At 38.1% G+C, this 15,241-nt stretch overlaps 4 protein-coding genes across 4 annotated transcripts; 3 read left to right on the forward strand and 1 right to left on the reverse strand.

The window, feature by feature from the left end:
- Positions 1-647: 647 nt before the first annotated feature.
- Positions 648-2,419, forward strand: CLUP02_14152 (cytochrome P450; the record flags this gene model as incomplete). The annotated part of the gene is made up of 5 exons (XM_049293084.1): positions 648-716; positions 765-1,245; positions 1,304-1,602; positions 1,668-2,018; positions 2,093-2,419. The coding sequence occupies 5 exons, from the start codon at positions 648-650 to the stop codon at positions 2,417-2,419; spliced, it is 1,527 nt and encodes a 508-aa protein (XP_049150230.1).
- Positions 2,420-3,627: 1,208 nt separating this feature from the next.
- CLUP02_14153 (uncharacterized protein) lies at positions 3,628-5,078 on the forward strand (the record flags this gene model as incomplete). Its single annotated transcript, XM_049293085.1, has 4 exons — positions 3,628-3,801; positions 3,885-4,200; positions 4,280-4,947; positions 5,046-5,078. The coding sequence occupies 4 exons, from the start codon at positions 3,628-3,630 to the stop codon at positions 5,076-5,078; spliced, it is 1,191 nt and encodes a 396-aa protein (XP_049150231.1).
- Positions 5,079-9,198: 4,120 nt separating this feature from the next.
- CLUP02_14154 (uncharacterized protein) lies at positions 9,199-9,426 on the forward strand (the record flags this gene model as incomplete). The annotated part of the gene is made up of 1 exon (XM_049293086.1): positions 9,199-9,426. A coding segment is annotated over one exon (228 nt), but the record flags the coding sequence as incomplete, so codon positions are not given.
- Positions 9,427-12,732: 3,306 nt separating this feature from the next.
- On the reverse strand, positions 12,733-15,116 carry CLUP02_14155 (uncharacterized protein; the record flags this gene model as incomplete). Its single annotated transcript, XM_049293087.1, has 10 exons — positions 12,733-12,969; positions 13,044-13,342; positions 13,447-13,598; positions 13,652-13,756; positions 13,827-13,875; positions 13,926-13,959; positions 14,016-14,249; positions 14,329-14,787; positions 14,850-14,914; positions 14,969-15,116. The coding sequence occupies 10 exons, from the start codon at positions 15,114-15,116 to the stop codon at positions 12,733-12,735; spliced, it is 1,782 nt and encodes a 593-aa protein (XP_049150233.1).
- Between the last annotated feature and the right edge of the window lie 125 nt (positions 15,117-15,241).

A 15,241-nucleotide genomic window follows, 5' to 3' on the forward strand; every position in this document is an offset into this window, starting at 1 on the left:
CGTGCCGGAGACAGCTGATATGTTGCCGGAGGAGAAGTCCGTGAGATCGGAGACATATGTTTGTCCTGCTATGAATCAGAAATGCCTCTCTACGGTACCCTATCAGATCTCAGCTTTCAGTCTCTGAGACAAGCCGTGGGCAGGTCATACCTAGGCTCCCATCATTCGGCTTCTGTTCGTCCTTAACCCTTGGCCACCAAGTTACGGTGCACCGACATCTTGGTTCAATATGCCGGTTGAGTTGGCTGGAAAGACGCCGGAGTCGATCGACACAACACTCTGGAGACGCGGTGCCAAGTTTCAGATCCGAAAAGCTCTCCCGCATGGCGTGCGGATTCAGTTGCTGATACGGTACCAGAGCGATTGAAGATGAGAACGCGTGGCAAGAGAGCGAAAGCCTCCGTCAAGCATGAAGGACAACGAATTTAGCCAGTTGAAACATATCCAACGTGTCCAAATGCAGCTTGATGTTATCTTGCGAAAGGGCCCTATGCCATTTGTTCGTTTTGTTCGTGCTCACCTACCTCACCTCAACTGACTAAAATTGGCAATCCGCGGTTATCATCTTCAATCAATAAGTTTTACAGGGGCAAAGAACTTGCGACGTGTTGCATGCACGACCTTTTGTCTCTTGACCCTTATTCACAATGTCTTTCTTCTCATGCATTGCTGAACTTGAAGGGGTCAGCCGCTGGGCGGTCTTGATATCCGGTCTGGTAAGATACCGCAAGCACTCCAGGTCTATACTTGGCTGATAGAACTAGTTTGCGGCGTACTTGTCCTGTTTAGCGGTCTACAGGGCTTTCTTTCATCCGCTCAATAAATATCCAGGTCCAATTCTGAACCGCTTGACAAACCTTCCGTTTGTGATTGCAGGAGTGAAAGGGCAGCTGCCATTCTATGCAGAATCCTTGTTCAAGAAGTACGGCCCAGTCGTCAGAATGGGGCCCAATAACCTTGGCTTCATCGAAGGAAACGCCTGGAAGGACATCTACGGCATGCGTCGTCGCGGCCAATTTGAGAAAGCATACGAGTACTACCGTGAAGGACCGGAAGGACCCATTAGCTTGCTCAACGCTGGGCCCGAGGAACACGCGAGACTACGCAAGTGGGTTTCACCGTATTTTTCGGATCGTGGCATGAAGGAGCAAGAACCGATGATCGGCGGTTACGTTGACTTGCTTCTCAAGCGACTTCATGAGAACTGCGATGATGGTACCCGCGCGCTTGATCTCCGTGACTGGTGTGAGTGCTGGGATTACATCTGCCGAAGTTCCGTCTGATGCTAATATTAGGCTGTCAGTTAACTTCTGCACCTTCGACATCCTTGGCGAACTTGCTTTCTCCAGCTCTTTTGGATGCCTCGAGTCAGCAGAATATCATCCCTGGGTAAAGATCATTGCATTTCAGCAGAAAGAGATTGAGTGGATCGGTGAGCTGAACCGGCAGGGATTGAGGTTTATCACAGCTATTATCATGAAGATACTCGCCAAGAACAAGTTGGAATTTATGGGTTACACGATTCAGAAGTTACAAAGTCGCATTCAGTCGGGTAAACAAGCAGATATCATTGAGTCCCTGCTCAATAACAAAGAAGGAATGGTACGTTCGATCCTTTTCTCGCCCCTGATTTTCTCAGTGTTGGACGTGCGATCATATTGTCTCAGATACCAGAGCAGAGCGGGACTAATCAGAGAGAGCAGAAGCTTGACATGGATCGCCTTGTCCAGAATTCGACGCTTCTCATCGCGGCTGGGTCAGAGACCACAGCGACGCTGCTCACGGCAACTTCGTTCCTTCTGCTATCGAATCCTGAGGCATATCAGAAAGTTGTAGAAGAAGTCAGATCTTCATTTTCTGATCCGTCAGACATTACTCTTCTATCCGTCAACAAACTCCCTTACATGTTGGCCTGCCTGGACGAGGCGCTGCGCGTGTTCCCGGTAGTTCCTTCTTGGTTGCCCCGACGAGTCACGCATGGTACCGCTATCATTGATGGCAATATCGTACCCGAAGGTGTAAGTGACCCCTCTACTGAATAATGCCCTGCTTCATTCCCAGCAAACTGCTGACTCTTTTCATTCTGACACAGTGTCTTGTCGCTACTTGGCAGTGGGCGATGTATCATAACGAACTGAACTTTACTAAACCCTTAGAATATCATCCCGAGCGTTTTCTCGGAGATCCGAGCTTCTCGAAGGATAGGCTGGACGCATTCCAACCTTTCAGCATGGGCCACGCAGACTGTGTCGGTCGCAACCTCGCATACTCTGAGATGCGTCTTATCCTAGCAAGGATTTTGTTCAGCTTCGATCTGAAGCTAGCGGACGAGGGCAGTGACTGGATAAAGGGTCAAAAAGTTTATATCGTGTGGCAAAAGCCGTCTCTAAATGTGTATCTCAAGCCAGTCAAGCGATGAGGCAAACCTTCATCCAGCCTTGAAGCTTGTGGCTAAACAAAGCCGTGCACGTAGTGGAGGCTTTCCACACATTATGTATGTACTTCGCAGGCATATTGCAACCAAACACGGAAGGTGGGCAGCATGCACATAAGCCTGGCGGAACCATGCATACCCATCAGAGCATCTTGTCTCCTCATAATTTGTGCAAATACAATGCATCAGTCCGAGGTCCTAGGCTTGAAACGACCCTTCGTATAACTTTGACTGCGGGGAAGACCCTGACATTGTTGGAGTACCTTCCACTGAGACTTGTCCTAAGGCTGAAGCAGGCCTTGTTCTGGCTATTGCTCAATGCTGCCGGTGGCAGACATCTGCCAAGAAACTTTTGACCGTAGGAGACTTTACTTCTGCGACGCGGCTGGTGCATTATGTGAACTGCGTTGAGGCGAAGCGCGGAAGAGGGCCCTGCAGTGGGATGCCGCTGAAGGCTTGTGTTTGTCGAATATTATCCGCCGTCTTGTTTGTTCGCAAGAGCCCTCTATCCGAAGTTGATACTTTGCTAGATCATGTTAATTAGGTTCTAATACCTCGCAACTGTATTCGGGATTGCTTTTTAGCCACCTAACCTGTAAAGTATGCGATCAACCATCAAATTTCTACATTGCCCAGGATCTCATTGTCCTCACTATTCGCACCATGAAATTATGTTCGTTGCTCTGAGATATGTTATAGAGACCAGGTCTAGCTACATCGCTTAATCCTGTCGCGTAGCAGCTTCTACGCATCTAAAAATCTGACTCGTCTCAAATTTTGTCATGTCAACTGAAAGTGGCCGGGCCAGAAACAATGACAGGCCCTGCCGTCAAAACTCCCCGGGATGCCAAGATTAAGTCTCCGCATGTTCTAACTGCCCTATCGGCCAGTGGGGCATTCACGCGCCGCTCATGCTTTATTGGGCCATGCCAACAGACTTCAGAGGTTGAAACTATATTGACACACTACTAAGATGCCATTTTACCGACGAGACAGGTTCACGCTAATTTTCTGCCGTTTCTAGAATATTGCCGGCCCTCCATCCCTGACCGGTAGCCAGTCGTCGGTTCATCGGCGGATTGGCTTTGTCTAAAGCGATGTCTTGTTGCCCAAAAAGACTAACACAAGCCGTCGCAATCTCGATTCGAATTCCATCGATCTTAGCCGCACTCTCAACTTCGACTCGTTGAACAATGGCAACCGCAACTCAGTCTCTGCCTATTGAAGACTTTCCGTTTGACTTTGATATGCCTCGGACGACTTGTCATGAAGGCGACTCTAGGGAAGTGAAGAACTCAACAACCGCAACTAAGCGGCGCCGCGGCCCGCTTACCCGCAACGCCTGCAAACACTGTCGGATTAAAAAGGTGCGCGGAGTTCGGCTTTTCTTTCTGAATATATCGATCACAAAAAGTATGACAGATAACTAACGTTGCTTGTAAACTTGTAGCTGAAATGCAGCGGCGAGAAACAAGGATGCGGTCGGTGCAGAGCCAACGGCTTCGACTGCCATTATGAAACCTCGAATCCCAATTCAAAGAGGCGCTTGACGATTGCCGATTTTACACCTTCTATGTCCCCTTGGGAAAGGGAAGATAACTCGACCGCCGACAATGCCATAATCACGGAGGAAGACCAAGATCTAAATGACCCGGAAAACATTGATCACTTGGTCTTCCAGCCAAGATCCTTCTCTCCCTTTCAAGCCGAGACATTAGATAGCATGCTATCAACGAATGCCCTCGATAGCTTTATGAAAGCTAGTGGTGAGCTTAATTTCTATTTCGCTTGCCGTCAGTCGGCCAGCATTGAAGCCGTTCGAACATTAACGTTGCTGTCGTACAGGGAATCAGCCTTTCATGAAGGCAACACTCAACAGCCCATCGAACTCACCTCGAATAGACCCGCTACTTTCCTGTCTCAATGCCTCAGACTGGCCCAGAGTGATTTCTTTAGGCTCAGATACAGAGAGGTCTATAGCCCATGTCGAAAGGCGGAGGAAGCACATACGGGAGTCTTCAAGTCATAATCAGGAGTGGCCTCGAAATAGCCAGCGTTCTCGACACAATCCATCGAAGCAACACCCGGAACAAGATAGTCTCTCATGTTCATGCTACGCGCGAGTCTTTCTGCAGCATGAGGACGTTAGTTCTAACCTTCTCTGGAGTATACGAAGCAAAGCTCCTGCGTCACCCGCAGAAATGCTGCGGTCCTTGAAGCGAACTATGGAGGGCCTCGACTCCTTCTTCGACTGCCACACACATTCCACACGTCCGGAGTTTGTCGCCTTGCTCGTATCAATGTGCGATATGATGCTTGGTGGTGTCGAGTATTTGGTCCCTAAGCTTTGCGTAGACGATGACATCATTTCTGCAGATGATGACTCGGATACATCCAGTTCCCATGGTGACTCGGGGAGACGCTCTAGCAGCAGGAGCGGCAGCGTCAATTTTACGTCGCACCCAGCATTCAGGTTGAGCCAAGGGACATTAGACAAAGAGGATGAGCTTCATGTGCTTCATAGTTTAGTACGAGTTCGGACGAAACGACTAGGCCTCCTGATTGACAGACTGTATCACGCGGTGGATGATAACGGAAGACCTATACATAGACATACTGTCTGCAGTTTGCAGGACCGACTTAGATTTGTGTCATCAACATTAAAGAGAAGCCAGATATAGATAGCTGGGTACCGGCGGATCAAATGGATAGGAATTCGGACTCACATAGTTAAAGTTTTGACCCACCAAACGCATTCTATCGGATTGGAAGTCTAATTCGACCGCGGCATACAGCCGACTGCGCAGGGGCCAATTAGGGGCCCTATTTACGATTATCGTAGCTAGCCTAACCTACGGTTAGAACCTCCTTTTTATACCTACTACGTAAATATTTATATAGTTTAATTAATCTCTTTATTAACTACGGTTCGAACTAACTATTTTATAATAAGGATATTAATATTAATTAGTAATTAAATTCTATTATTATAGATCGGTAAGGTATCTCGCTACGTAAAAAAAACGACTTCTTAATACCGCACGGGATAGGAGATTTATATTAATTAACCTTATAGAAGTAAATAAAAAAGGAAGCGATTCTTAAATACCGTACGGAATTAAGTAATTATAGCCCTTTTTTACTTACGAGAGGTCGACGTTTATTATATTAAACTACGTTAATTAATAAAACTACTTAAGTAACTAGCCTTTTATTATCGCCCTAAGTAGCTTTTTTACTAAACGACTTTTTTATAGCCGGCCCGTAATTAGAAATTAACTAGTTAAATTAATAAAAAAAAATACTTACGTAACGACTACCCGCCTAATTAATTAATATAACGAACGAGCTTAATAATATAATATAAAAAAGCACTATATAATTAAAAAAGGGGATTTTTAAATATAAATATTCTTATTTAATAACAAAGGTAACTTTATAAGAGTTATTAAGCTAAGAGATTTATAATATATAGAAAAGTCTATTATTATGAGGATTTTATAAGTATAACCTTAAGCTTACGATTTAAATAACCTCTTTATAGCTCTCTTAACTACCCCCTAGGTATTACTTAAGAATATAATATAAAGGATAGTTTAATAAAAGAGGAGGGGATTTAGAAGTTTTAATAATATCGAGTTAAGAGTATTATAGATCTTAGAAATTAACTTAAGAAAAAGGCGGCTACCCTAAAGTAGTCCTATAACCTCTTATTAAAGTTATTATTAGCTTAAAAAAAGGCTAAAAAGATAAGGATTTAAAAAGAAAAGAAAAGAATCCTCTAGAAGGCCGCTAAAAGGCTTCTTTTTATACTAGCTCCTAGCGCGAGATTATTAATTTCGAAAAATTAACTAAGTAATAAAAAGGATCGCTAGTAAACGATAATTACTTAACCGTAATTAAGCTATAAAAAAAACTACTTAAAAAATATAAAATAGGGTAGTAAAAAGCCGTAAAAAACAAGACCTCTAAAGTATCTAACCTTACTACGTACGAGTAATAAGTAAGCATTTTTAATAAGTTTTTAAAATCTATAATCTTATAAAAAAGAGGGCTTAATTTCGTTAACCGTACTTAACGGCCTATACGGTTCCTAATAGCTTATATAGCTCCTTTACGAACTACCTAGCGTTTATTTTTAACTATTCTTACGAAATACTACTTTAAAAAAAGTAAGTTAGGGAAGGAAGCTATTTAAAAATTATAAAAAGTACGAGGCTTAGGAGGCTAAAAGTATACGGAATAGTAAAAATCGGTAACTAATAAAGATCTTAAGACTAATTATTATATCTTTTTATAATAATATAAACGTTTATTATTATTATTATTAAAAAGAACTACTAAAACCTACCCTTTTATATTAAATAAAAAAGAGGATCTTAGTAAGTACGATAACTAGCAATTTAAAAGGGTAGTAGTAATCGCTAGAAATAGTAAAAACAAAAGTAGTAGCGAGATAGCGAGAGGAAGCGGGAATCTCCTAGACCTTAATAAATTCGTTAAGTAGTAAAAGTACGGATTTATTACGACTAGTACGCAGATTAAATATATCCTTATTAAGATTAAATACGCTAATAATTACTAATATAAGTATAAGCTAGAGTACGACCCTTAGTAAGTTAAGGTAAAAAAGAAGAGGACGAAACCCGATTTTAAATAGAATCCTAATCTTTTATAAGTAGGTAAATATTAACCCGGACTATTAGGGGACGTAAATATATAGAATTATAAATTAGCCTAATAATAAGTAAATTAACGCGGTATTAATCTATTTAACTAAAGTTTATAAGAAAAAAGGGCTATAGGGGTAACCCCTATTTTATAAAATCGCAAACGATCTTAGTTACTAACTAAATAAATAGTTCGCGAGCATAAGCCTAAGAATTATAAAAGTAGTTAATAAATTCCTCTACGGGCGAGGGGTATTACTAACGTAATTATAATTATAAGAGCTATACGAAATACTAATAGTAATAATTATAAAAAAGGAATTCGTACTATAGAACTAAGTATAAGTTAATAGAGCGTATAATCGCTTTAACGAATTTAAAAAAAGGGTAAACGACTTAGATTTCCTCTCTATAATTACTAATAAAAATCTATTATCATAAAAAGATATACCGGGGCAAAATATAGTACTAAAAGTACGATAATTAACGATTCTATTTTTTTTTTTATATAACTCGTTATTGTTATTAATATAAAATTCGGCGCTAATTAGCTAATAAGAAAAGAGGTAAATAACCCGAAGTTACTAATAGTACGTAGCGACGTAAGGATCGTATATAAATACTAAAAATCTAATAGCGAATACGAGGTAATTTATAAACTTTAAAAAGATCTTTTTAAAAGAGAAATTATACTTTAAGGGGAAGTATAAGGTCTTATAAAAAACCCTAATAATATTTTATAATTATTATAAAAAAGTCGGAATTAGGGAATATTAGTATTATTTAGTAATTAATATCGTACTCGTAGGTAAAGCCTCTAATTATTATTACAAAGTAGTACGTAATTTTAATTAAAATAACTTTTTTAATATAATTAACGTAATCCGAAGCCGCTTTAAGACCTATAATAAGAACCTAGAGCTCCTATTTAAGCTACGAGCGATTTCTTTTATATTTATAACTAGGATAATAGAGGGTAAATCGTAAGTAGAGATTCTTAAAGAGCTTATTAATTAAATCGATAAGCTAGTAAAAACCTAGCTAAATAAGGGGATAAACGAGCGGAAAATTAGATATTTTTATACCGCAATTTAGCGTATACTAAAGGTAAAAATAACCCTATACTAGGCACTCGAAGACTATAAGACGCTTTACTCGAGGCTAAGATCTAGTTTTAATATTAAAGCGAGAATACTATACTAAACCTATTTTTAAACGTACGACGGCCCTTATTAATAATATTAAGTCGATCGAATATATAATAAAAAAGGAAAAGAGGCTAAATATAGTAATTACTAGTAAAAAGGCCTAGATTCGTTAAATAAGTAAAGATTTAACTTATAGGTAGGGTAATAAAAGAAGTAATATTATATTTATAAAAAAGATAAATATTAGTTAAGTAATTACTCTAAGGAAGAGCGTACTAAATTATATAAATAATATAAAAAGTCGAGGGTAATAGATAGTAAAACTAGCCCTCGTTAGTTTAACTAATTTCTTATTATATATAAAAGCAGATCCGGGGGTATAAAACTTAGTAATAGTAACTAAAGTAGCGGCCTAAAGTATATACCCCTTATAAAAAATTTAAAAAATAAAAAAGATCTTACCCCCTATATTAATAAATTAAATTATAACGAAATTAATAATATTAACTACTCTTTTTTCGCCCCGTTAGCCTCTAGAAAATATACGAGGCTAAATAAATAAAAAGTAGCGGAAGCTCTTAATAAGTAGGCTTTTATTTATAAATAGTAAGGGAAGGTTTTTCAAACGACGGATACGGAGGTAGCTAAAAGAACGAATTTAATAGGGCCAAAGCCTATTCTCTTAATAATTAAAAAGAAAATACTATTTCTCTTAATATTTAAAAAAAAAGAATATAATATTAAGTAAATCTAGGGGTAGCTAAAGGGGTCCTTTTTATACTACTTAGATCCCTCGAATACTAAGCTTGTATAAGTATTTTATATAAATAAAAGGTACGGCCTAGACGATTTCTATAAGATTATCCTAAATACTAGGGTATCGTAATAGTTAATTAAAGGAAAAGGGTAATTTTAAGTACTATAAAAGATCGCGTTAATAACGCTTAATATATTAATAGCGGGTATTACGAAAATTAGTTTCGGCTTAGGTAAGGAAATCGTCGCCCTAGGTATAATAAAAATAAAAACATACTTTAAAACGATAACTTTCTATATTTTACCTGTTAATACTCTATTTTTCCTCTATCTAAAAAATATAAATCGACTAGGTATTATATTCGATAATACAAAGAATAGAATCTCTAATAATAAGGACTTTAAAATAGTTAAATAATAATAAGGGTATATATTTATAAAGCTTACTAATGACACGAAGTTAATTAATTACCTAACGGAAAGTAAGGTTAGAAAACTATACTAGAGATTTAGGTACCCGTTAGTCACAAGGCTATATAACTTCTTAAAGTAATTAAGTAATAATAATATCGAAATAGGGGCACTAGAGTAGTTAATAAAAGTATATTACTAATACTAAATAAATACGCAGAGCCTACGTAAATTTAAGTTTAAATTGCGTAATAAGCTTAATTTTAACTAAGAAATTATTATTAATATTTTCTATTTAAATAGTTAGCTAGTACTATAAATAATTAACGTAGCTATATCCTTTTAAATAGGGCAATTCCTCTAGGATCTATAAGTAAAGATAGTATAAGTAGCCCTATAAAAAAGCTAGATCGATATATACTAAGGACCGCTAAATAGCATTAGAACCGATGCTAGTACTAGCTTTAAGTTAATAGAATTTAGGGATAATACGACGGCCTATAGTATATAGCTAAAAATTATACTTATTAAAGCGCACTATAATATTAGAAAAATAAAAAGGGCACACTAATAGTTAAAAAGGGCGTTTAGAATTATTAAAAAAGAAAATCCGGATTCTATTAATAATAAATACTTCTAAATAATACTTAAATATTATAACGATACTATAGGGCTTAACGGACTTATACTAACGCTATTAATATTTAGAGCATATTTAAGAACGACCTTAGCCTCGCTATTATTACTAAGCATAAGCTAACGAGCCCGAGTAATTAAAAAAGTAATATAGGTACTACGCGAGGTAAGTATAAAAAGGTAAGTTAACGAGGTAATTATTACGTATAATAGGCCTAATATAAGGGATAATCTAAATATACTACTAAATTCGAATATACGAGTATAGTATAAAATTACTTAATAATAAACTAGGCTATATAAATTAATTTTTATTAACGAGCGCTCTTATATAGTTATAAGAGATCGTAACTAGCTATTTAAAGTATTAATTATAATAATTAGACCGTACTATATAGATCCTAACGAGGTAATTTCTAACTTATAAAAAAAAAAAAAGCTAGGGGAAACTATATAACCCGCGGTAGAGATATAAGAAATTATCCTTAACAAAATTGTCGTAGTAGTACTAATAAATAACGAGGAAAAGGAAATTACTAAAAAGGTACTAATATTACTAGTAAGACGTTATAAAAAACCACGACGGCAAGCCCTAACGCAGCAATTTATCACTAGTAACGAGGTAATTAATACTTTTTATATAATAAAAAAGAAAGCTAATTTCGAGCTAGTAGTTAAACTACGTAAAAAAGGCGTAATTATAACTACTAAAAAGCTGTATAAGGGATAAGATCTTATTAAAATAAATACTCTTTATAATCGAGGGGTTTATTAATTTATCCTATATAACTTAGAAAAATATATAAACCTCCGCATATTTAAATTATAAATAGTTTATAAGATTAAAAAAAAAGGAATACCCTAGCTATATAAAAAGTCCAAATACGTAATTTAGGGGTATAGTAACGTTAAAAAGGTAACGCTACTTATATAATCGCCCACTATATAGCGCTATAGCTAACGATTAATAATAATATTAATAGTATTACTATAGAAGAAGGGATACGAGATTTAAAGCCGTAATATTACCTAGGCTTATACCTAATTAGCCACAGGGCTTATAAAAAAAATCCTAGCCTATTTACTAAAGGAAATAGCTAATAAGTACCTAGAAAGCACGATTATTAAAGTACTTAAGTTATTATATAGGCTCGTAAAATTAGGTACTTATTAGTAGGCTACTTATTACGATTTTTATATTAATTAATTATTAATAGTTATTTCTACGTACGACCCGTACTTATTAGTCGTAGAATACGAAAGCGACTAATTTAAGATCGTTAGAATATAGACTAACGATATATTAGGTTTATTTAATATTAACTTTATAAAAAAGGAGGATAAGGAGCTTTAGAAAGCGGGCTTCGTAGTAAAGCTAAAAGAGGTCTTTATAATAAATACCCCCTTAGTATTTAATAACGGGATTTTTATAATTAAAGGGGAAACCGTCGTTTTTTAGTAAAAGGGGTAGGGCGAGAAAATTAACTTTATTAATTTAAATATAATTAATATTAAAAAGTAATATAAAGCTAAGCTTGCGCGAGGGGTATATATTATAAGTATTTATTAGCCCGAGGTAACTTTTAATTATATTAGGGTAGCGTAAGTTATAAATCTAACTAAATAAGATATTAAGGTACTTAATAAGCAGCTTAAGTAATAATAAACAAATCTTAATTAAGGTCTCGTCTATTACCTAATTAACTTTGCGACTAATAAGCTCTATATCTTTATTAATAGGTTATTTATAAATAATAACGACCTTACTTCGTAATTAGGGTATATTATTATTTTAGTTAACGAGAGTATAGGCAAGAGCGAATTTACTATATATAGTAATATAATCTATTACTTATTAACTAAAAATAAGCGGGTAATAAAAAATATACTAGCGTCGGAGGTCTATAGTATAGTTAACGGCGTTAACCTCTTTTATATAATTTTAATAACGCTAAGGAAAATTACCGATCGAATTAGCTTTTTACCTATTTTAATAGTTATTTATACTAATTCCTACTCGCTATATAAATACCTCGTTAAATTAAGAACGACGAAGGAAAAGAGGCTTATAATTAATATTATAGCCCTTAAATAATTATATAAAAAGCGCGAGATACTCAAGATCTGTTAGATTAATAATAAAAATAACCTCATAAACGCTTTTATAAAAACAGTACTAAATAAGGAATTAAAGTAATTTATAAGTAATAGAAAAGTTATTATACGAATAAAAGAATAAGTTATATAAAAAAAATAAAAAAAAGGGGGAAAAAGAGACGACTTAGTAAACGGGCCCGAGGTCGAATTATACCTCTAACTATAGTAATTAAATTAATAAAAAAAAGAGAAAATTAGTATTAGATTAGAAGTCTAATTCGATTGCGGTATATAGCTAACTACGTAGGGGCTAATTAGGGGCCTTATTTATAATTATTATAGCTAGCTTAACCTATAGTTAGAACCTCCTTTTTATACTTACTACGCAGATATTTATATAGTTTAATTAATCTCTTTATTAACTACGGTTCGAACTAACTACTCTGTAATAGGGATACTAACACATTCTAAGCACATGTGTATTTGTGATCAAGTCTTCTTGGTTTGAAATGTCACAAAATCATGACTCGGGTCATGCAGAATTCTATTATGTCGAAGTCTCCTTGTCCTCGCAAGCGTGTCAAAGGTGAGGAATCATCTGGATCCAAGACGGCATCGAGTAGACACCGATAGGGACCTGCCTAAGACTGATGAAAGCCTCAACAACGATGAAAAATCGGGCAACAAAGTGAACTCCAGCAAGAAACGAAACTGTAAACCCCAGAATGCATATCCTCGCCATGCAAGAGCCTACTGACAAGGGTGATTTCTGAACTTCTTCCGTCCGTAAGTCATGGTCGATATAGCCCGCAATGGTCTTCCAACATATGCAAAGAACAAGAAATAAAGCCCGATCCAAGGTATAAACACGATGATGATGAGACAGGATACCTTCCACATAATCCCTTCCTGTCGCGAGGCAAAGTCATAGTTCCATGCCGAAAGATGGATACCTCCGTAGATTATAGAGAAAGCACCGATTCTTAGCAAATTGTACCCAGTAATCTCCTCGCCGATAGCGGAGAGAAGGAAGCGAAAAACCTCTGTGGTTGACCCCAGTCCTTCATCGGGGTCACCCTCTGCGGGATGGCTGAAACTATCTTGGAATGTCGAAAGAGTCTCGCGCATATTGCCCCTTAACACAAAACATTGACTGTAAGTCTTGTCCCAGAATGGGTCAACATCAGGAGCTGCCAAGGAATTCTGTCGTTTCGATTCCAGGTGTAAGGGGCTATTTCAGTCCTCGTTATGTCTGAAGCATTGAGAAGAATGCTTCTCTCCTCTGCGAGTCAACTCTTTTCACGCCCGAAGACAAGACCTGCTTGGAGGTAGCCTACTCCACAGGGCAGAGCCTGGCCTTCACTAACGCGAACGCCATCCGTTGTCGGAGTGATCCATTGAACAGGTAGCTGTTCATCCTGGTGGTTGGTGGCGATGTTACATCGACTACTTCGAGGGTCTTGTTTCCCAAAGCTCCTCTTAGCCACTATGCTTGGAACTATGGCCCGGTCATCTCGTCGGTCAGGATAGAAATTGCAGTCTCGTTTTGCAAGTGGCAGAACTGGCACTGAATCATGAAAGAAAGGGCATTCTTGACCTTCTCGCTTTCCACTGTGATAGATTGCGTCTACTCGATACCTAAGGGCTTCTATTAGCTCCAGATTAGTAATCTACATGACTTTGTAAATCTCTTTGAGATCCGAAAGCAAGGCGGCAATAAGCACTTACGTAAAACCAGAATCCATAGAGTAACAGAGCGAAAATCACGTGTACCATAACATGAATTCCGAGCAACGCTATCGGCAACCTAAGTCTCTTCTTTACAATGCACTGTATCGCCATCCATATTACTTAGGTTGACACTAGGAACTTCTGTAAAAGGGTGGCTTTACTTCGATCTTCCAGACTAGCTATATCAACTTCGATGAAGTCACCAAGTTTTGCCAGTTCAAGGATGCCTCTTGCTGATAGCGTCAAATTCTGTGGCCAATCATAGTCATTGTCTCGTACAACTCCAGTTCCTGGCTCTATGTCGGCAATTAGAGCTTCGAAGCCTTCCATTACCGCGAAGAAGCAGGCCTTCAGGTCGTATGGCTTCTGAGAACAGGCGCCAAACTATTTATTAGCTTGAATCTCTTATCTTCTTCCGGGTTCGGTTGAGGATTGCGGTGCTCACTTTGGGAGTGCTGCTGTTGTTACGGACATTCTCTGACAGCAAGAGGTTGAGTTTCCGTTTAAGCAAGAATTCTTCGATGAATTGCCTGGAGGCAAGCAAGAGGATGAATTCTGGTGCGAATAAGGTTATAGCAACCCATTGCAGTTTGTTCCATGTCGAAGAGTGCTTGATATTCAAATGAAGCACCGTAAGAACGCAAATGGTCAGGGTGATAAAACAACCCACAGAATGTCGGTGGTCCCTCGAACAGATGAGCCAGGCACGAGCGTGTATGGTGTTCAACGCTTTTTGGTCATTCTCATTCGCCTCGATTTGGCTCTGGATTTTGGCACTGGTCTGCGTCTGTAAGCACCGCGCGAAGCCAATAACGACCAGAAGTGCAACCAAGTGAGACCTCAAAGCAGCCATGGCAAGAGAAAAGTGGAGAATCAATGATGCCCGGAAATTTTTTGATGCTCGCTTTTCGACTAGGTTGCAGCCTTTTTAAATCCATTCTCGTCTTCCTGTCGCAGCCTGCTCACCCTGGCTACGTTGCAAGCGTGAGCGGATGATGCATGCTGCGGCATGTCTCCTTCACTGCGAGGCTCTGAGTGGAGGTTTCTTTTCATATCCGTACAGCCAATCTAATTGCTTATCTTACCGAGCTGCCTTTCATGTTGATCGAAATTGAGTCGGCGGCTGATCACTCCTGACAACTTGCAGGAGCCAGGAATCCAATCGGCCAGTTGTTGTTTCCGAATCAAGCCACCGTGCTCGGGGAGGTGGGGGCCCGAACCTCGAGTTGTCATTGGCGCGTCTTGGATGCGTTGTTATAACTGCCATAAATATACATAATTGTCGTTTGTGCATTCGAAAACCTTTGAACAATTGCTGTGCCTATAGTATTACCTTCTGTGCAAGAGAAACCAAAGTC

The sequence above is a fragment of the Colletotrichum lupini genome, chromosome 7, assembly GCF_023278565.1.
Source record: "Colletotrichum lupini chromosome 7, complete sequence".
Classification (NCBI taxonomy): Eukaryota; Fungi; Ascomycota; class Sordariomycetes; order Glomerellales; family Glomerellaceae; genus Colletotrichum; species Colletotrichum lupini.